This window comes from Cyclospora cayetanensis, unplaced genomic scaffold (genome assembly GCF_002999335.1).
Source record: "Cyclospora cayetanensis isolate NF1_C8 unplaced genomic scaffold, CcayRef3 CcayRef3_contig_14, whole genome shotgun sequence".
In the NCBI taxonomy this organism is placed as follows: Eukaryota; Apicomplexa; class Conoidasida; order Eucoccidiorida; family Eimeriidae; genus Cyclospora; species Cyclospora cayetanensis.
Genome location: NW_020312081.1, coordinates 26,426 through 48,976, shown reverse-complemented (window position 1 = coordinate 48,976; position 22,551 = coordinate 26,426). Strand labels below are relative to the sequence as shown.

Below are 22,551 nucleotides of genomic sequence, written 5' to 3'. Positions count from 1 at the left end.
TTTAATGCTCTAGAATTGAGGATTTTAACTGACCTCTCACCAAAGGCATCACTAAAGCGAGGCTTCAGGACCAGGACCTCGTTGCTTGATTGCGTCCTGCCAGGCGGTCGTAGGACGGAAAGGCAGCATATTGATGGGCCTTCTGTCCTGCTTTGGTCTCTCTTTCCTGCCTTTCTGCAGTTTATACGCGAAGAATGATTGCTCGTGTCTTATAAATGATAAATGACTCATCTTGCCACCTTAACTACAAGTACAACCTCCACATATATCTCTCGCTGGACGCATCCGACAGTCGACTGACAGACGAGCTCCTTTTCCCCCTTTGCGCCAGGTCCTCCTTCGCACGTGTTCCTCCCGTTAACATCAGTGCCACAAGGCCTTAAAATACATAAGGCGTGTATCATCCTTCCCTTTTACTCTTGCCTCCACCACCGTCCCATCCCCGCAGAGCCCTACGCACCACTCCTGGAGGTTCTGAGTTCTTTGCGGCCATGGCGGGTCTCCCCCACGCAAGTCGCTTTCGCACTGCACTCTTCAAAGGCGCGAGGGAGGCTGGGGAGGCATTTTCTCGCGCTTTCCGGGCAGAAGACTCCGTGAAGGCTGCACCCCTTACAGTCCCTTTGACGAGCAGCTATCGTACCAGTAATGAGGCAGTGGGGGAAGCAGAAGCAAGGCCAAAATCGGATCCGGTGCTTGCAAGGCCTTTAGAGGCCAGCATCGCTCCAGCGGCTCCAATTACCCCAATGGGGGCCCCAGCAACTGGGCTTTGTCTCCGCTCTGGCTCGAGCAAAGGCAAGGAGGGGGGCCCCTCGCTGTCTGAAGGCGCATTCATTGACTCCAGACTTCCGTACGATGGGTTGGACGCTTTAGGCGTTTCTGGGGGCTCACACGATGGAGTGGGGGGGGGATTGGCGAGCCGCCTGGAGGAGTCAGAGGGGTGGTTCATTACAGATTTGCTGGCAGGCAGGGACGAAGATCACGACTTGCGCGTCAGGAACGGCAGCTACAAGAGCGGTCCCGGCAGCTTGGTGATGGTCTCTTCTGTCGACTCGCTTGCCTCTATGGATGGAGAGGAGTCTGATGACCTCCCGCCGAGCAGCAGCAGCGCTAGAAGCGTGTGCGAAGAGCTCGAAACGGTGCACCCGCCTTCCCCCTTGCCTCGTATTTTGTTGCATTCCGAAAATCTCAGCTCAGAGACGACTCAAAGTGGCAGCGCACTGTCGGGAGACATAGAGGAGCAAATCTACCGAATATGCCAAAAGCGACAGTCCACATTAGCAGATGAACCCGACGAATGTCACCGAGACGTCCCGCGATTTACGGGGGATCGACTGTACATGATTGAAGCGGGGCATGGATGGAGCACTTATCCTTCCTTAGAGGTATAAGGAACGAATGCACAAACCACACAACGGATATCATTTTAACATTCGCAGTGTAGATCTACCCTCGCGTGCATATATTTTGGCCCTTTTTTGCATGCTTCTGGGTACGGACAGGGTGTATGCCACGTTCATGCTCGTTTTGGGGAGCGTGTATGCTAAATATAGCTGGGTGCATCTTTCTGCTTCTGGATGGTGCTGCATATACATATATATATACATGTACACACACATGCTTAGCCGCACCCGTAGGAGGTGTGTATGGCTTCTTGTCTGAGTATACGTGTTATAATTTTAAAGGAGCTATGCGCCTAAATTTACTTAGAATCGCGCAAATAAATATGTCTGGTAGTATACATGCCTATGTGTAGGGTGCGGATATATTCAATTTGGTGCATAGATGAAAAACGACGGGAAGTGACAGTCTGCTGCAAGCAAACGCTGAACTGTACATGCATCTACTCAATCTGCACAACTGCCGTCCAAGCTACCATGAAGAACATCGGAAGGCTTAAATCATGAATGTTCAGCTCGCTTTATCGGATGTTTCTGTGGTATCCCATGCAGGCTCTCCTGTGCTTTTTGAGGGAAACTGTGAAAGTGTTCGGCTCGACCCACCTGCGTTGTACACGATTCGTTTTGCCCGTTGGCGAGGCAGACACGTTTCTAGATGAACTTGAAACTATAGCTCCCTACTCAGCGCAAGATTTCTTGCGGGCCGCGCAAGCAGGTATGCATATTTTTTCGACTTTCCAGAGGCATCCTTTTTGTAGGGCTTTTCTTGTCGTTGCTGTTCTACATATTAGTTGTTAGTGCTTCTGGGTTTTTATTCAGAGAGGAGATGTGCTTAGTGAATCGGTATATAGGGGTCGATGCTATCGCTTTACGCAACACACATTCGCCCGCACCAATTTTCTGTCGTAGAAAAACAAACGTGGCCAGTCTACTACTGTGTATTCCACAGCTCTATGACACAGAAACCAGGATTACTAGGTATCTTTGTTTTTTTTAAACGCGTATGCATTGTAAGACGTTTATTAGAAGCGAGGGAACTGTTTGCTTTTCTCGTTTGTGGTCCTTGTATTCAGCTGCTTCCCCCATGGCCTTCGCCGTTGCCGCTCGCTTCTGCTTTATGCAGTTTGCGGAGGTCCTCATGACTTGGGGCGTTGCTGCAGAGGGTTCCGCTGCTGCAAGTGCCGCAGTGGGAGAAGCAACGGCGACAGCAGCTTCAGGGGCAGCAGCAGCGGGCTCTGCTGCTACTTTCTGCACCACTGTTGTTGCCGTTACTCCCTGGGTGTTGCTCGCTGGAGGTTGTGTGTTTGCCGTATTTCGCTATATCAGTAAATTGCAAGAAGTGAGGAGCAAAGTGCTTGTTCTTCCTACAGCAGAGGCAGGGGAAGCAACAGAGATAAGGGAAGCAGACGAAATTGCCTTGAGTGCGCGCAGTGGCCACTGTCTCATCAAGTGGCGATAAGCGCTGGCATGTTACAACGTTTCTCATTGCTAATGGTACCGAAGAGGGAAACGACCGCTATAGGAGAAGCAGCGCAAGGAGGAGTGTGCTTTATGTGTCATATCATTTCCGCCTCCTTTTCGCGTTAATCGTTTATTCCATTTTGTTTTTCTTCTGGTACACTTAAGCTTCTCGTTTGTCTTCTGCCGTATCTTTCATTGCCTTCCTGTTTCGCTCTTGCTGTTACAAGTCTAAGATGCGCAGTGGATAGGAGGCGCCATTGCGTTGGCCCTGAACAGCAATTATTTGGTTTAATACAGGAAAGGATTGGCGGACAGAATATAGCCGATTGCGAATTCTGTTATACAGCCTTCTCGTAATTTTGCGAATATTTACATATATAAGTGGGCATGGGGAGGCGGGGGTGAGTGAACGAGCGAAGGATACGTGGTAAATGTTCTGTCTTCTTTGAACTTTCAACAGATAAGCAGCTGATAGAGCAGCTTGTTTTGCCTTTGGGTACCCTTTAATAATTTACAGTTTCACTCGCTATCCCAGTATCTGACTAATTGACTGGCTAGGGACATGCTTTTCAGAGTAGCTACAAATATATGTATATATATATTTGTAAGTCAGACAGTGCCACAGAACAATTATATCTAATCATGTGCTGGTTTAAATTCCTGGTATGATATGCCCCTGTTTGCTCTCTGCTGGGTCTGAATCAAAGAAAATTCAACTTTCTGACTCCCCAGGCTTCATATTCATCGCGGCCTCGACACCTGAACTTTGCTGAGCCCGTTACTCCCATGATTGATCTAATCCCACTCTGTAGAAGTAGGACAGTCGAGCGACACGGGTCTTTCAGTTAATTACAGTAATGTAAGGGGTTACGTGTAGCTTGAACACTCTAGGTCTAATTGCAGCTTTGCCCCCCGGCGGTTGGCTCCTGGATAGGTTAAATAGCGTCCAATAGGGCATATTGATTGGTCTCTAGTAAGTAAGGAGAAGCTGTTGGGTGAGCCTGTGAAGAGAGCGTAAGTAATCAAGGATTGCAATTCTTAGTAGTCGTGCTGCTCTATTCCCCTGATGCAGTCGAGAAGACGCTACAACTGAACTAGAAACTTTATGAACTGTAGCAGGTACCTTTGCATTTAGGGGAAGCTGGCAGACATAGTCGTATACCTTCACAATACTTAAGCTAGTCTATGATGAATTCCCAAACCTTTACAGGTTACGACTACCTCACGCCTTTCCGCGATCGTACAAGTCGAGGCCACCTAATATGGGAGCACACTGCGACGCGCCTTCTGGGAAAGAAAAAACAGCCATATGAGCTAGCATGCATCCATTTTAAGCATTTCAACGTATCGTTATCTACGTTCTTTGAAGGCTTTAGCCCTGCACCGCAGTCCCACTAGGCCGCTATGTGCACCGAGAGGCACCCGGGGGCCAATGTGCGTGCGTAGTCTCCTTCATACTCATCCTGTTTCATCGAATACTCAATAGATGCACGTATTAACTATATTACAGTGTACAACGAGCCGATATTACAGTGAGAGCGCCGCCTAGCGAGAGAGAAGAATACCGGGTCCCGGCGGCCTGCCAGGTGTCTTGAAGTGCAAAGAAACAGTTCGCCTGGAGTCATCATCCCCAGCCTCTGACTCTATCAAGCATTGGGGGCTAGAATTCGTTGGTGAGCTTTTTAAATGCAGACGAGTGTGAACCATTTGAATCTTAGTATTGCAGCCCTTCCCGCCCCGTGGTCCGTGTCATCTCCAAAAAACACCACCCTGCGCATTTCCATTGTACATAGTCATCCGAGGTGCAAAATTTATGTACATCTCTGCTGCGTGATCAGTTCTAGCGGTATGTGACTGTTGTTTATATGGCCGTTTCGCCTGCCGTGGTCTAAGGCCCAGCTGCATGTCAATTAAGAACCATAAAGATCTGCTGCATCCGAGGAATCTATTCCTAGTTTTTCATCCTACTAAGAATATCCGTGTGTTTGCTCTTTCATATGGCTGTTCTAGCTCTTTATTGGGCTCCTTGTCAGGTGCCTGGTGCGTGCTCTCTTCAGTAACTGTGTGCTCTAAGGTCTCGTCCTATGTCTATGCAAATGGCCCCATAAAAAGGCGATGCGGCTAACTTGGTGCAGCCGCAGATCATACATCGTATTATGCTATACTTATTCAGGTCCACAAGCACAATCACTTTCGTTTCCTCGCGTTCCATCGAAGACCTCTCGAGGGGAAGATGTGGGATAGGAAGTTCGTGATTCGCAATGCAGACATGCCGGATGAAATGCAGCAGGACGCGATTGACTGCGCAAACCAGGCACTGGAAAGATACAACATTGAAAAGGACATTGCTGCACACATTAAGAAGGAATTTGATCGGAAGCACAACCCAACATGGCACTGCGTTGTGGGTAGGAACTTCGGCTCTTATGTAACTCACGAGACACACAACTTCATTTACTTTTACATTGGACAAGTTGCAGTTCTTCTCTTCAAGTCAGGCTGAACAGACCTGCTCTGTTGCCCTTCTAATGAGAATGACAACACCCTGGCCTTTTCCAGTGGTCATCCCATATACGGCAATCTTCGCCTGCGGCTCTTCGATGAAGGATCTAGCGTTCGTCTCGCGAAGGCACTGTCAGATTTTTTCAGGAAGGGTGCTTCTTCTTCCTATTTAAGGAGAGGGGTCCCCCGGGGTTGATGGGAAAGATGAATGGGCGGTACAGTCGGCGATTGTACTCCGGGAAGGAAACAGCTTGAACTGAAAGCCATACGCACAGAGGGCAGAAACAGAAGGAAGGCTTCCTGCATGGGCAGTATATGATTAGAAGCGTGCTTGTTACCCCCCAGTGTGTTACTACATTGTAGGGTGCAACCAGACTGCAACGCATGCAGGGCATTCGCCGCCTCTCTTCCTGCCCCGCTCCAGCTTCGCGGATAGAGCTGCCTGAGCAGCAATTAGGGGTTTTGTGTTTGTGCAAGAACCCCAATTCTAGGCGCGCATACTTGAGGCGCGCTAACAACTCTCAATGCACAACGCGAAACTGGGGTTGAAGAACTGAACGTCTGTTTCTTGCTCAGAAAAATTGCGGTTTATCTAAGCTGTTATTCTTGTCCACACCGTGTATGTGCCATTTCCTAATTACGCTGGCGAGCTTAGGGCACTTCGCACGCTGCACTTTTGGGGCAGGGCCGCATGATCCCTATACCTCTGCCCCGCAACATGCAATGCACAAAAAATAGCTCAGTTCAAAAGGTCTGCCAGCAAGCGTTATTCAGTGTGTGCTTTGAATACCGTAGTATAGGTGCGCTCAAATACGGTGGCCCAAAAGATTTCTGCGACAACGCAGTAAACTGTAATCATTGCCTCGAGGGGAACACACTTTAAACGAACACATTACAATACAGTGAAAAGCTATTAGCCAACGGCGAGGTAACAACGCGCTCACACTGCTAGTTCAACAACGCATTCACAGGAAGATTCTTGACGAGCCTGTTGGCAAGTTCAACTTCCACGCACAACTATGAGTCGTTGTACGCACGCTATCTAGAAGCAATCATTCAAACATCGGCCCGCCACCAGTATTTGGCTCCCCTAGACTCTTTGGCTTTCCCCTAACCCCGCGAGCAAGATGTCAGCTTCTGACAACTGGACTTTCTGGGGATGGAAATAAGGTGTTTGCACTTCTTCTCTGGGCCCGGGAATGATGGCGAGGTCTTTTGTCTGGAAGGAAGCCAGATGGAATTCTCTTGACCTCTTAAGCGCTGCTGCAGTTGCCCGACCGCTCCTAGTTCCTATGAATTTGACCAAGATCACCGGGAGAAGCAGAGCGACAGCACACAGCCCAACATCCCAAATTATATTTTCTATGGCGACGCGCCTTAATTCTTGGTAATGAGATTCGGCTACATTCTGCCATAGCAGCTGCAGGTATGTAATGCGCCCCTCCGTAGATTCTTGGTTTTCTTGTGGCAGGGGCAGGCTGGCGAATCCCCGCGACGCAGAAGCTGCACTGCTATCTGGCTTCGCCTCCTTCCCATCGACAGCCTGCATATGGGTTTGGTTAGGCTTGCTGGCTTCGTTACCAACATGCGACAGGCTCTCTGGTGGTAGTGGGTGATCACCGTCTGGTGGCGCCTCCGCTCTTGCACCTCCAGTTTGAAAGGTTTTTCCAAACTTGAGGTATACAACGTCCTGAGGAAGGGGGACCTTGTGGAATGGATGAAACTTGCCACCTGAATCAGTAAAAGTGAATATTAGCTCGGCGTCCTTGCAGTTTTTTAGCTGAAGTACTTGACGTCGGAAATGACTCAGGTATTTCAGTGGTACATGTACAATAAGCTTAGAGTCTGTTTCTATGAACGTCAGGTACTTCTCCTTAGTGTGTGTTCTGCGGTCTTTCCGGCCGCGTGCATACACCTGCAACACTTCCGCTGAGATGACATTTAAAAGCTTATCTTGTTCGGGTGTCCAGATTTCAGCCTCCAGCATATTTTGTCTCGCTGTATTCTCCTCCCTGGCTTTCAGCTCCTCCGGAAGGCTCATGCTCCATTCTCTTTGCATGGTAAAAAGCGAGAGATCTGCTACGACACTAGATGAAATGTCGTATTCTGTTTTGATTAACGAGTAGAATGATTTACTAATCTTCAATGCCGGTGCATAGGCCAGAGCCATACCCACAACCCCACGACGGACTAGGCCAACCGCGTCCATAAGGACTGAAACACAAGAGACGCAACAGACCGATAACGGCACCAAACGCGGGAAAATAAACAAAACCAGCAGTGCTGCATCCGGGATGATTCCACTGCATGTACCCTATGAGGCGTGTATACTTTAAGCTCTAAAAATACGTAGTTGCAATTTCGTTATAGTTTCTACCCGTTTAATGACGATATATATGTCCTAGAGCGAGCGAGAAATACTTGCAAAAAGAAACAAACGATCGATAGGGCTGCAAGCGGTTCCCTTACGAGATTTCTTGTCGATGCGAGTACGATTAATACAGTCCAAAACAACGGGCTCATTGAATCCCTTCCTCCTCCTCAAGAAGCAAGGTCCGATTGGCAGAGTCCCCATCTGCGTGATCCGGGGCACTTCGTCGGCTTGTATCCATTCCCCTCTCAGTTCCATATCCTCTATCTCCGCGTCTTGCAGTTGCTGCTCCTCTGCGTACAGTGCTGCTAGCTCTAAAGTTAGCCACTGCTCACTCCCCAGGTTAGACGTATATACAGGCAGAACCCGAGTAGGAGGCAAAGTGACGGAGATATTCTCCAAAAGCCTCAGACGCACACCTATGCCCATTGAACGCAGGACGTTAGGGAACAGCTCCACCTGCACTTCCACTGTCCATGGACCGGGCAGAAACTCTGCGAAGAGAAGTTACAGCCAGAGACAGAGACACTTCATGAGGCAACAAAGGTGCAGAAAGTGCAGAACAAACAACGCCCAGCATAAGCACCAACCAGGGCAGACCAAGACGCTAGGAGTTCAATTCAGCCAGTCTATCGAAATTGTATTCGTATCTTTTTTGTATCGATTAGCTGCATGAGCAGCGATGCGCGGGCATAGTCTAGTGGCTATGGCGTGTGCCCGGGAAACAGTGACATGCGACAAACATTCGTGAGCTGTCAAGGTGGAAGACGAGATAGATTTAAAGCAAGAACAGAGAATCGTTTTATTAATGGATCCTCTATGATTTGGATGAGCCAGTTGGAAGATGCGAGTCATAAAAAACTAATATTATTCCCTGAAATACTATTTCCATCATGTGGAGTTTTGCACCACATGGGTGAAATCGCGCACGCATAAATCTTTGGATCCTCTGCAAGAAGAAGCTTAATCGCAGTGGACAAAATACGCGAAAGTCGCTGCACTTACCAACATTAAGGGCGGTTTCTTCTGTTTCCCTGGAGAATATCAGCTGCTGCCCCTTTTTCAAGCACAGGAGAGTTGCTGTATCGCCTGCTTGGGGAGGCACGAAGTCATCAACGAACTCTGACCTACGGGTTGGCGACAGCGGTAAGGCCTTTGGCATTTGAGATGAGAAAGCTTCCGGGATGGGAGAAGTGTAATCTAAGTGCGCAAAGAAGTAAGGGGAGCCCTGAGGGCTTGCTTTTTCCTCGACTGACGACAGAACTGCCTCAGCAAACCACGGGGCCGCTGTACATTCAACATACCACGTCGGAAATTCCTCCTCCGCGGGGTGACGTGCAGCCTTTCGGATCGCCGCACCGAATTGCTTGTTCAGCGAAGAGCACGCGTCTACGTGGCGCCCCTGCGGGGGCAGGGAAAGACAAGCTGTTGAGCCGGTTGTCGCAGTATCTGTCCCCCCCTGTGGCTTCTCCGCAGCCGAATACGCATCCCCAGCCGCAGCTGTTGGCGCCTTGAATAATTCCAAGTCAATCCAGCGGATGCACTCTGTTGCTCGTCGCTCGGCAGCCACATCCCCAACGTATCTGCTTAGGACACTTGCGAACTCCGGGCTCTCCAGCATCTCCAGTGGGAAATCAGCAAACTCAAGAGCCACGGCAGCTGAAGCTTCCCCTGAGATTGACGCCTCCACTAAATGCCCACCTTCGGACTCCAGGATAACGTCTTTGATCTCATGGGCACAAAATACACAAAGCACGAAGACCATCAACACCCTCATGCTGCCCACCGCCTGTGCGAACATTGGTAAGCATACCATGGCACTCGCAATCGCAGAAAGCACGTTGCGGTTCTCACTCACTAGCAAACAGTGAGCCCCTGTGGTGGACGCGTACTCGTTCCCAAGGGATCGAGGGGTGGCTATAAAAAGCTAGCAAATGTGCAACCACCTCGAGCTATACCTCAATTCATAATGCTCGCTCTCGTGCTTGGTTAGCGCTTGCTGTATAGCACTTTGATGGTAATAATGCACACGCGCCTACGTCCCTGCAGAATTTCCCCCCACCTTCCCAGTATCACGATGTAGCAAAAGGAGTGGTTGCTGCATGGCGGAGCATCTTAGAGGTGCTATAGGAAGCCATGCAGTACTGAGTTGCCTTTTGGGAGGAAAAGAAAGGTCTAACACGACCCCTGATCGAAAATCAGCACGCCCCGTGCTGGCACGTCCATTTAGGTAACGAGTTCTCCCTACCAGCGCTCTGTGTACTAATGCTTCTTGAGAATTCACATGATATAGCCACTAGAAAATGCCGTGCAGTGCGCATATATAACTTTCAGCCAGAGGAAGAAATCTTTCAGGGAGGGTCCAGAAATCGTCGGTTGCATGAGTAGCCCCAGCTCGCACTGGCTGATGGAAAAACAAAAGCAGAGGGTGGAGATCTGTTGATTGCTTTTGCAGACTATCCATTATACGCATTTTTGTGCTATAATAAAAGGAAAACCATGGGTGCTACATATGTTCTCGGTACAGTAGCGACGGAATATGTGACATTGGCTACGTGTTCTTCCAGCAGGTCCGTAAGGATCCACGCAAGTCTTATGCTAAGGCTTTGAAGTACCTCTGCATCATTCAAGATACCCATGATTTGATACGGTGTTAAGGCTACCTCACTTTTAGTGCGTGCAACTTAGGTTTAGCCTGTCAGAAAGTCGATTGCCTTCAAAGCTGTGGCAGGTAAAGGTAAACCCAAGCACCTTTTACAACACTGGTATCATTTTGCACGGAATTAGCTGAAAATTGACAAATTAGTGTGCTTACCGTATATCACGCTCATTGCGCATTAATCTAGGGCCAAAACAACAAGGTGCAATGTTGTGGGCGTATGTATGAAAGGCTATGTGTGGAATACTCTATTTAGGATCTCCCTAGAGAGACACTTAACTCAACACTTCATGCAAAACTGCTAAAAGGTTGCTAGGTGGTTTTAAAAAAAACTCCTGACCTTTCCACCCCTTCGCCTTTCAAGGGTTCCCACATTAGGAAACTGGGACAGCTAGGGTACGATTAGCTGCGCTCTCAAAGCACTCCAAGCATTCACAGGTACCTGCATAGAGTATCTAGTGCACATGCACACAGCACGGTTTCTTCTTAGGACGAGCTAAGAATACACTGCAACGGCTAGTATATACGAACAAAGACAATTTCTTGAAGTAGTAGGAGATTGAGTACAGCTTATCCCACTGTAGCTTTCCTCCTCCGTGTTCTTCAATACACCCTCTTACTCTATGCGTCTATGCAATACACAGCTACGTGCAAGACATAAGAAGAGCTCTTGCTTTAGCGCTAGTCCTCGACTACGCGGGAGGCTAAAACCATGCAAATAAGAAATAGAGGTGTACTTCAACGATTACGCCTAAATTGTTCGTAAGAAAACACATTCGCTAACTGACAACAAATAAAGGACTCAGTTAAACCAACCGCCGCGGTGTGGAGGGCTCGTTGAAAAATTTGTCTTTTCCCTGCTACGAGGAAACACAAGACAAGTGAACTTTGATATAAGAAATCAAAATACGTTCTAGTTCAGCAGTTCCTGTGTGCCTCGTAGAGCAGTCTCTGCATGCCGATGCACCTGGTGCGTGTGACATAAGCAATGCAAAAGCCCCACAGGGGCATCTGGAAAAATGAATGCACAGCACACCCCTAAGTGCCAGCGCATACATGGGCATATACAAAAGAGTTAAGCCATAATAACCAGGAACACTTCAAGCAATACCAGTAGGCGGATGTAGCTCTTTAAGGCAGCACCTGCACCGGCGAAAGAAAATTGGCAAGGGACGCGAGGACCACCCTCCAAATCGACTAGCATTGTGAACCGAGCAGAGCCACAGATTCTCCCTCAGACAACGAAACCAGCAGTTGCTATGCAATCAACCACTGAGGCTGGGGTGCCCCACGAGACTCCATTAAAAACTCCCGTGTGGTGTCTTCTACGCTCCATTGCTCTAGGATCCAGTACCTCTGTGGCTCCCTGTGGATCCTCCGCTCTACACGAGTCACTTGCCTCCACAGCAGCCCCCAAACAATCTAAGAGCTTCAAAACTTTGCTGCAAGGCCAGCCTTCATAGTTCTGTTGCAGCTACAAATTTAGAGAGAAAGATTGAGCACTGATTTGTGGACGGATCACACTTAGTCCTAGTTATCCAGCCGCAAACGCCTTCGTCTGCTTACTTAGTGGTGCACCTTGTAGAACCTGTCGATTCATCATATCCATTCTTAAAACACACTGCTCAGCGCCGCTAATCATAACTTCTTGGCTGCCTTCCTTAGGTTTTTGTGTATATGCTCGCACGTCGGCTGTTCACTAAATCCCTCCGCTGCATAACGCGGCTGCTGACGTTGGACAGCGAGGTACATGACCGGATCAGAGAGCGGCTGCTCGGTGTAGTAGAGGGATGAGGGAGGAACACTGGCTAGACTAGTTTATTATTGAATCAAAAATCCACTTAACACAAGAAAGAGAGCGCACCCAAAATCTCAAACTTCCGTGAACGTAGAGTTGGGAAAATCTGCAGAAGAATGTGTTTGGTACACTGCGACTCTCTATTAGCCTCGGGGTAGCTTGCATTGGTTAATTTACGGTAAAGGTGTAGGCGAGTCATTATGGTACGCCAGAACGCTCAAACAAACTACTTATCCATCTCCCGAGACCATACACTTGGAGAAACTTCGAAGCTTCCAGATAAAAGATTAAGAAAATCTGAGTGGCTTTCCAGTCTGTGACAGAGCCGAACCATGGGTTCAAGAATTGCCATATTTGCTTAGTCTGCTGACAACGCCGTGCATGCTATCGTAACCCTCTACTTCCGGCAGTCGAACAAGTCAGTCCACTGTCAAATCAGTCATAATCCCTCCAGGAACGGCAAGGCATGGCAAAAACCCAGGCTTCGAAGAATTTTGTGTTTTCATCTGCTGATCGTCTGGACATAACAGTGCATATTTCTCTGCTGCTGGAGTCACCGCAGACCACCGAAAAGACCGCGAGAGTTTCCCTGCTGTGGTGTGAATCTCACCATGGCCAGAACAAACATGATCATGTGCTTTGCGCAAACAGCATTGTGGGGAGAAGTGGGAATGTATACGCCACGGAGTCCTCACCTTGTTTTGAACCACAACAGGCCATTATAAAAGTAGCATGCTTCACTGTTTGGCATTCTGGAATTGGATATTAGTAGCCGCTGATACATTCCTACCAAAAAGGCAAATTGCACTCGTAGTTTAGACAGCATCTGTAAATGCTCACATACAAGTACGAATGTGCTGCACAATGGTGAAACCCAGGGGTGTCGCGGGAGCGCATTGGTAACCAAATTAGTGATCCACCAAAACCATATCACTGGAAATCACTTCGTTCACTGAATAGCTCTAGAGTTACTAGCGTCCTCAAAACTTTCTGTAGGGTACACATTAAAGGATGGTGACCAGCCTGTACAGTAAAATGAAGCCCACATACAAAGTGCCAGCTCTCTCAGGCCCCATCACACCGCGGCAAGTCCCATTTTCTGGACTGGAAACCGCTGTACAGGTCATGGTGAATCGATAAAAACAACAAGCAGTTACTTGGTTTTAAAAGGAATCGGTAGCCAGTTGATGGAGTCTAGCGCCTGACTCTATGTCACGAGCATCGGATGCGTGAGGAAATGACGCTCATACTCGGGCAGCGCGAGTACCGGAGGCGTTGTAGGCAGGCAGGCGAGCGTTCATTGATGCAGCATCAGCTTCCTCTGTCCAAATTGTAGACTGAATTCTGTGCGTAGACCAGTCAAATGAGCAGCGTCCCCAGCAAAACCAGGAGTGAGACTTTGGTAATAGATTTAAGTCCATGAAGCTTTCCAGTAACCTTGCTGGTGCACATTGGTAAACAGCTTGCCTTGACTTCTGCGCGTTCGGCCCAATTCGGCTCAATGCACGCAGGTGGAATACGTAAAAATAGGAGCACAATCTGTCTCATGAACAATTAATAGTTGTGTGTTTTGCGTAGCACACCACCTGAAGCGCACATCGTATTTTTGTGGCTGCTGTTGAACATCACCTCTCTATGAAAAGACCACAGGGCTCCTGAGTAACCTGTTAATGTGGTCTACCTGGGTATTAGCAACTCCAAATGACATACATATATTCTGGGGTTTACAGGTGCGAGGTTGAAAAACCAATGAGTGCCTGTTATCTGGCTGACTGTAAATAAAAAACTGCGAGGTCAACTATCTAGCGGACTGCTAATCTTTTAGTTTGTCACCTGATTTGCCAAGCTGATACATCGGGAGCATCTGAGTCACCGAGAGGCTTCAAACTAACCCTCCTGCTCTACCCCTCCTCCCTTTTCGCTACCAACACCAGAATATGCCCCAGCGGCGATGGTTTATTCCTGCAGTTTGCCCTTTCGTCCAGTAGTTCGTCCACCTGCCAGTCAATCTCCGCTTCATCCTGTGGGGCGTTTGAAACTATAGAGACTAACTCGAGGCTCAATAATATATTACTCCTCTGGGTGCGCTCTAAGACCGGCGGGTGGCTTGCTTGCGGCAGCCCCTCAGTAATTCACTCATGCATAGACGCCTATACAATATTTACCCATTTATGTTGTTCCATCACAGCGTACCTTACAAAATGCCGTCCGTTGATGCACTAAAACAAGTTGCGTGCTCAGAGCCGTCGTGTCTTACTGCTTTTGTCAGCCCGTACGAAGGGTCTGCCTCGCCTTGTTTATGCAGAAATTCGACGCGGCTTGTTAATGATGAACTGAATTTAAAAAAGCGACAAGAGGAAACTTCAGCTTGCTGATTCTCTGAAGCAATCTCTAAAACACGCAGATGTGGCCGCAAGCGCTCCTTCTATTGGAAAACCGTGGCAAAGCCACAATTACGTCGTGGTGCTTGGGTGTAGAGTAGAGGCCTCAGGCCATGGTGAGAGCACCCATTCCCAATTTGGGACGATATGCAAGTGTCCCACCCCTTTGTTAATCCTTGTATTCCGCAAATGTATAGCAAACTCGAGGACTAGGGACTGCGCTAACCATTCAATAGGCAGAATTCACTGTTATGTGGCCTGCTCGAATTACATATCCACTCGATGTCCGGCTCCAAGTAACACAAGCAGTTCTTGCTCATTTTTGTGGGCGTTAACGGGCACAGAATCTACCTGCGGTGAGCTCCCAAAGGCAACTCTGCCCTAAGGGGCTTGTATTGACGCATGAACTGTAGTAATCACTGCAGCCAGGCGACTTCCCCAGAAACCTTGCCACTATTGACGGCCCGCTCATTCTAGTGAGTAATCCGCACGTTCCACTTGTTCTTCTTCATCTCGGGAGCACAAAATCGAGGTACATCTCCGATGGGCCGATGAAATGTTCGTTTCTGTTAATCTTTGCAGCCGTCAAACTTTTGCGCCCGACAGAACCTCATCGGCTCATTCATAAACATTTTATCGGCTCACAAATCATTACTGTTGACCAGCTGACGAGCTGCTTGATTCACATCAGCTTGTAGGCCGGCACCTGGAGCCCCAACATGAGTTGTGCCACAGTCAACCTCCATCGCCACCGGGTGCCTTATTTGCACTTTTGTCGATGAGAATCAGATCATTGAATGGCCAACTGACTTGATCATAGCTAGATCACTACAAATCGATTGTATTCCACTATTGCCGTAGCCAATGGGTGAGCGGATCCAGCTGCATCGAAAATGAGGTGCAACTAATATTAAGGCTCCATCTCAGGTATTCATAATGACACTTAACTTTATGATTAATACAAGCCCACTCTAAAGTTATTGACTCTTTTAAAGACGAGGTCCGTTGAATTTTCCCGTGATCGTCGGAATTTCCAGACGAACACATAGAGGTAGCTAGCCTCTGCGCGGATGTACCGTGAAAACACTCTGAATAGTCAGAGGTAATTGCGCCTAGCAGCCGGCCTCCAAGCAAACAACATTCTGTATTCTTGTATCGAGCTAGTGGTACTCTACAAAAGCTAAACTAAGAACAGAGAAGCAAAGTATTCTTTGCCTTACAGTTATCTTTAGTACATCTATTTAATCGGAAATGGAAGTGTAGCATGACCCGCTGCACATCTGTGTGTTACGCATACAATTCGCTCATATAATACACGTGCTACTGAAAGTTCTTAGCCTAAGTAATACGAAAACATTCATAAGGTTGGATGCTTTACATCATCTGTCAGAACAGATTAAAATTGGTATGGATTTGGGAGGACTTTTGCTGTGCTTCTGCAGTTTTCCGCTTTCACCAAGATTCTTCTTGAGACGATTCTTATCTCGCCTCTAATGGTGCTAGGCTTTCTCTGGGCTTGATGAAAATGCAGCTAATATTAACACTGACGGTAGCAAATCAATCTTGCATAAGTATGTACAGCATGGCGCTTTGGTGTTGTCGCCTGTGACTACAGAACAGTGCTAGTACGCACAAGACAAATGTAGTTGACAAAAAGTGGCATCTGTTTTAAGATACCCATAGCTCATCAGGACGAATCGCTGAAACAGGAGACATACCACTTTGAATATGATTGAAAGTCTTGCAAGAGTCATGATATTGAACTCTGATTTTTGAAACTATGAAATCATAGATTGCATGAAAGTACCTAGGAAGCTTGACCCGCTTTGCAGCATTGTGAATAAACATCTATGTAGTCTAAGGCCCCGGCGTAAGTCTCCATAGATAACGGTGTATAAGCGACCACGAGGAACTTTATGGCAGCAATGCACTGTCCTATGACGTAGACACTTTGCATTACATCTAGTTCAGGGCAGGTAACTTCTTGATCTCCTAAGCCCAGAGAGGTGCCCTTGCAGTGACACTGTCAGTTCCGATACAGCTTTCCGTGGCCAGCTAGCGCTTGGCAGCGTCAAAAGCACGCCATTGCGCTTACTGACCTTGAAAACACTAACTATTCACTCTCCTGCGGGGTGTGTGCTCAATAAAATATGTTTTATGGCTGGCTTGCAAAGAGCAAATTGAGGTTAGGTCTGGCAACCTCTCGGTAGTTTGTGTATCAACCTTTATTTTGAAATAAAAGCCGCCTATTGTGATAGATCCCCTGGGTGCTTCAAAAAAATAGGAAAAAGACACAAAGAGATTTCCTGCGTCAGTCAAAGAAACTAAGGGCTCATCGAAGAGGCATTGGTTGTTGGCCCCTAACAATTGCGTTGGAGCGGGCGAGTCCGGGAATTCCGGGGTTTTATGAAAGTGTATTGCTGTGTTCATAAACTTTAGGACTGGCATGTGACCAAGCAGTGATTCAAGTATTTGATGCATATCTTAAAAAGCCAGCAAAAAGCAGGTTATTACTCCGTGAAGCAGGAGGTTCCAGCTAATGCTTCCTAAGCCTTTAGCGCTCCGAGACAAGGCCGTCCCCACTACGCAGCTTTGCTCAACAGGAGAATCTATATTGCTTTGAAAATACATTCCGTGCACTTCGTGTCTCTACTTAGGAAACGCTTCTGCAGATACATGCATTGCCTAAATTTCTGTTGTTCATTATACCGTGTATTCAATGAGCATCCTTTTTGGAACTGGCATCCGGGGATCAACCGTCTGAGTCACCACCTAAGCTGCAGCTTGTGCCACAAGGGAATTTTGTCTGCTATTGAGAATCTGTTGGGGTGCACTCATGTTGTTCTATAATGGTTTGCTACTTCTCGCCACCTTGTAGACTTTTCCTTTCTCTGCATATTAAGGTGTGCTCCAATGCTTCTTAACCACTTATGAAGAAGTTGCCGTGCCATTCCTACGCTTCCGAAAACAAAGGCCACACATGAACACGGGGTAGTGCAAAAATGCTTTCTAGCTCATCGGCCAAGCATATGAAATACTTCAGAAAGATTTGCATTGGCGTAGTATCTTCCTTTGAGGCAAAAGGAATTGATTGCGTGTTTTTCAAGATTGATTTCCATCCTTACAGCTCCGAAGCTTCTGGACAAGAAAACGGGGTGGTGGCTAATTGTGTCCACGGTTACTGGGATATCACCACAGCTGCCATCGCAGGCACGGGGCAGCGGTGCCAACGTCCTATGACCTGATATCTTGAATGTGAGCAAGTTCCAATTTTCGCTACCAAATTATATATTGGGCTGAATGCCCGGGTCCTTGTTATCGGATCAGCATGTTAAGAGGTTACGCCTTATTCAGTGGCCGGCCATCAGATAGGGAGGCATTTCCCTGCTCATCGATGCGCCAAGTGAATGGCTCGGCCTGCAGGCGAGAGGTTGGCTTTGCCTGATAAGTACCGCCAAGTAATTTTGCTGCCCCTTCAGTAGAATCCATTGTTACGACCACAAGTGGTCATGTACTATTTTGAGGCTCTACTCGAGTCTCAGTTTACATCAAGCATTCGTCAGGATGGCAGCAAAATCTACTCTAGATTATGCTTGTGTACGCGTACCCTTTGTTCTAGTGTGTATATGCTGATGTGCTGCTCAAGTGCATATCGCAGGGAGCTGCTCATGCCGGTGGATTGGTACGCATTGCAGTCAGCATGCATCAGCCTGCATGCTACGCAAGAGGGCTTCCAACTAGATGCAGGTGCGCGCGCTGCATTGGCGTTGCTCAATTTTTTAGTTGTGCACTATTCAAGTCCATTCTTTCGTTTCCAGTTTATCAATACCATGACACCAAATCTTGAAAGATAAACCACTAAATTCAAGCATAATTACTGCAAGCTTATTAGGTATATGAAAGCTTTCTTCTCTGGCATGTACCTCCATTGTATGGCCTGCAGCTCATAAATGCGTTGAACCCTGCCAGTGGGATATAGGCACATAAATAACCGTGCAGCGACACAAAGGTTCTGAGTGTCCCTTGATACAAAAGAGGCTTCCTTTTAAGTAAATGAAATGAACCTTTGGCGGCCTGCAGTAGCGCTAGTCCACTTCCAACAGGGTTTCTGTTTGAATGCGATTGGCTCTGGACGTGCCATGGACATACGTATCTTGGCTTGTGAGGATTCCAGGACGGTAGTGTAACGAGATCAAGTTTGGTTTCCAACACTTAGTAAGTCCGGCAATCGTTAACTCATGATGGCAAGCAGTCAGAGGTCGCAAGTATTGCTCACTTCGTAGAATGGTAATCAGAAAGGCTTCGCTGTCCCAGTTTGAAACAAGAATGAGACTTTGACGTCTGTAGACTGCTTTTTGTTGTGACCTGGCTTTCATTATTCCCTTGCTACCAATATACCATAGAAGTTAGAGCTTGTTTCCGGCAAGAAACAACGAATGCTTCTCGATGCAGCCTCTGGAAAGATGAACCAACAGAAATATGAAGAGTTCCCACCTAACAATGGTTGTGTACACTCAGCGGAAGGCGATGTTATCTGAATTACACATGATCTAATCGTATAATAGGTAGTGCTGGTCAAATAGTGCGTTCCACTTTCTGTAGCAGAAACTGGCTGCATGGAATCATGCATGGCCGTGTACGGTAAAGCTGAGCAAACGATTGCTTAGGCACACCCTCTCTCATATATAATTACATCGGCATACATTGGTACGTCTAGAAAGCGTTTTAGAACCCTATGTTATGAATAATGCTGCCGTGCAGACCGTTAATAGTGCAGAGTTCAGGTGCATCCCTCTCATTGTTGGGACCCGGATTCGACTCCCGGCTGTAGTCACTTCAGTAGCAATAAGCATTGATTGTTAGAGGTTATCAATGTAGTTGCGGCAGGGCCAATATGTTCTTAAATTAGGCAGTTTAGGCATGCGGAGGAGGTGAATGCCAATGGCGAAGACTCTACAAAGGCACTGAGCTAGGGCCAATCGAGCTGCTTTCCACTGCCATACAGCAGCCATTTTATAGCCATCGTTGCGTCTTATCATGGTGTATTTTGGTGGTGAGGCCTTGGTTAGATGAACACGCCTAACACTACAGATTATGTGCTACCAGGAAAGGATCAATGCAGCAAAACCAACGAATGCACCTCCTGCCTTTTTTGATGCAGAAATTGCCGAACTTGGATTCCCACGTTACACAAGCACCATACCCGTAACCGTGAGTGTAAGCCCGAAGCTGGCCAGAAAAGATTGATATTGAGTCGATGATAGCAATGTCGTATGGTGCATGGGGTTCGGATTCTCCACTGCTTCTGAACATGGTATCTGTTCATAAATTGATGGCGTTAAAGAGGCATACTGCTATCGCCAATGAATTTAGACTTTGTAATAGCAATGCACTATGTTTGAGTGGGAGCAGCCATGAGTGGCTAGAACGTGCACTGATAGAGCATGCGAAGAAAAAAATTGCGATTGCGTTTATTGCTTCATGATAGGCTTAGTGATACACCCTGCCATGTACGATTCAGTAGGGACTTCTGATCCCAGCACACAGCCGCTGCATTCGCAAGCCGGCTCACCGGAAGAAGTGAGAAACCGAAGTGTAAAAGCGAGAGAGGTGTGATGGTCGAATGTGTTTAGAAGTGTAAGTGGATCAGGTGGCTGCCAACTTCTCACAGATACTGAGTATTGCTGCCATATTTACTCGGTAACTTTTGTGTCTTCTTGCCTCGCACTTGGGACCCAACATCGTAACGGCCGTATGTAACACTGTTTAAGTAATCAGAAACTACCCTTAAATGTTCTGGATCGAGAGATATATCAAGAGGTCGAGTGAGTTTGTCTCCGCTGTAGGTGTATTGTTTTGATAGTATGCGCTGACAATCCTAGCAACTTGCACTTCCTGTGGTAGTATTGGGTTAGCAAGCCTTCGCTCCGGCAGTGCAGTGTAGTCTACACCATCTGCCACCTCAGCATTAGTGCAGAGAAAAATGCTGTTAAATGCACAGATGGTTGCTCTCATATATATTCAGCGAAACCCAGACATAAAGATGCATGGGAGAGAGCAGATGAGCATGCTGTTTTAGTAATAATTCCGCTGCTGTAACTTTCGAATCCAGGTTAACTGAGGCGCACCTATCCCAAAATAAATTGTATTTTAAAATCAGAATCTTTGGGTGCCGCAGCCGCTGCTCATATAGCCCATTGTTTTAAATTTTTCCATGTCGGGTCATATTGCATATTGAACGAGTATTTACGGAATTGGGGCTTCGAAGGAAGGATCAGTTTGGCGTTTTAGGGATAGAAGCAAGAACTGCCAAGGAAATGGGATATCAGAGATAAACTGTAATGCACATATTTGAGTTTCGGCTCAACAGTCAGTCAGTAGCTCATTACTGCTGTCCAGAGAGGATGGTGCCAGGGTGCTTTTCGTATCCAGGTAATTTCTAGTGTATTATCCTTCAAAAGCCCCATTTAATGATATGAATAACCTGTTCAGATATGCGTTCACTATAGGAAACACCAATTAATGTTCTTTGCCCTCCAATTCGCACTCCACACATACGCGGTACCAGTGGGTCGTTATTCGAGGAGCTTATAGGAACTAATACTATCTCATGATGGTTTCGAGCTACGTTACACACAGTATTTTGAGAACAATGCTGGTGTGTATACGCCCATCGTATGTTCAACTTTAAGCGGGGCATCAATGGTTCCATCGGCACGGAGCTAGTAGGCCTGCGCAACTCTCAGCAAAATGATTGCGGTAGTACATACGAAACACAAGTACTCGAGAGGTGGCGTAGTATGTATTACACTAAATCCAGCCGGGGAAAATAATATGCCGAGTATTTTTTTTTTCGGGAGCGTGTAGTATGCAAGGGTCGCTGATACGTCCCCTGGTAAACACGGTTAGTACCGCATACCTGGTGCAGCAACACTTAGGAGACACCGCGCAGACACGACTTCCTGGGTTGCCGCCGAGTTAACGAGTATTTCGTTTGGTCCATAGAGAGCAACGCAGGCTGCAAATGCCTATCCGCATGGTAGTGTAATTGACGAGGCCACGATGAGTGTTATCGTCGATAGACATGACCACATCGAAATGTCTCATGCTTGTATAAAAAGGACGTATGCTCGGAACATGATTTGTCAGCTGTTTGTCCTCTGATGCTTTTAAATAGTGGCATCAGCCGCATTCACTTCTGCCGTACAGCACACTAAAGGTTTGAAGATGGCGTTCGAAGAGACGTATAAGGCTGACTAGCTATGGTAGGCAGTAGACATTGTTTGGAGGTAGCGGGGCTCTAGCTTGAAGTACATGGGATGTGATTTAGACGCGCCATAACTAGGCGTCAGGCATCACCAGGCTGGTGTAGTCATAGCCTTGCATGCATGCCCTGCAGCGAAACGAACGCATAATTAAGCCGTGCCATACAGTGCAACACTTCCGCGTCCACTCACTACCAACATAGTGGCGCGTTGATCCTTGACCCTAGACAATGCATAGACATCACCTTTTGTGGGATGAATCAAATATGCTTCCTTCAGTGTAGGCACGCCGGACGTATACCTGAAAGGTTATACGCGCGCTCAGCAGCACACACTACTGCTAAATCACTAGAACTTGCTTCATCAACAGGTTGTTATTTGGTGTCCTTTTTACTCTGGCGTAGAAACCTCCGCGGTCCTGAAAGCCAGGATGTGTGTCGAATTTCAATCTATCACAACTCTGCAACCCACACCCCATCCTGTATTTCATATACTAGCAAGTAATCCCCTTTGGCAAATGCAACGGTGAATCTCAAGACACCGAAAATGTCTAAGTGCAACTTTGGTCTGCATTTGACGAAATAACGCATCCTGGATGAAACCGTTGTGGAAACGGGTTAACGGTAATGATTACAAACGCTGCTGCCTGATGCTGGAACGCTGACAAAGCTGCTGCCACATGTCAGACTAAGATTGTGGGTTCCCGGCAGAAAGAAG

General features: G+C 47.4%; 2 protein-coding genes across 2 annotated transcripts; one reads left to right on the top strand and one right to left on the bottom strand.

Annotated features, from left to right (window-relative positions):
- The first annotated feature begins 491 nt into the window (after nt 1-491).
- LOC34617912 lies at nt 492-2,856 on the top strand. The gene is made up of 3 exons (XM_026336624.1): nt 492-1,382; nt 1,950-2,112; nt 2,471-2,856. The coding sequence occupies exons 1-3, from the start codon at nt 492-494 to the stop codon at nt 2,854-2,856; spliced, it is 1,440 nt and encodes a 479-aa protein (XP_026192409.1).
- A 3,594-nt stretch (nt 2,857-6,450) lies between these two features.
- On the bottom strand, nt 6,451-10,204 carry LOC34617914. The gene is made up of 5 exons (XM_026336623.1): nt 10,060-10,204; nt 9,545-9,648; nt 8,737-9,439; nt 7,782-8,225; nt 6,451-7,574 (listed from the first exon to the last, which is right to left on the bottom strand). The coding sequence occupies exons 1-5, from the start codon at nt 10,202-10,204 to the stop codon at nt 6,451-6,453; spliced, it is 2,520 nt and encodes an 839-aa protein (XP_026192408.1).
- Nucleotides 10,205-22,551: the final 12,347 nt, after the last annotated feature.

Bases quoted from the DNA above. Each gene is read 5' to 3' on its own strand.
- LOC34617912 (XM_026336624.1), top strand. From the start codon at position 492: ATGGCGGGTCTCCCCCACGCAAGTCGCTTTCGCACTGCACTCTTCAAA. The intron at 1,383-1,949 runs GTATAAGGAACG...TATCCCATGCAG, and splicing joins GCACTTATCCTTCCTTAGAG to GCTCTCCTGTGCTTTTTGAG. The intron at 2,113-2,470 runs GTATGCATATTT...CCTTGTATTCAG, and splicing joins CTTGCGGGCCGCGCAAGCAG to CTGCTTCCCCCATGGCCTTC.
- LOC34617914 (XM_026336623.1), bottom strand. From the start codon at position 10,204: ATGCGTATAATGGATAGTCTGCAAAAGCAATCAACAGATCTCCACCCT. The intron at 9,649-10,059 runs GTTATATATGCG...AGCTTTTTATAG, and splicing joins ATTTCTTCCTCTGGCTGAAA to CCACCCCTCGATCCCTTGGG. The intron at 8,226-8,736 runs GTAAGTGCAGCG...TTCTCTTCGCAG, and splicing joins AGAAACCGCCCTTAATGTTG to AGTTTCTGCCCGGTCCATGG.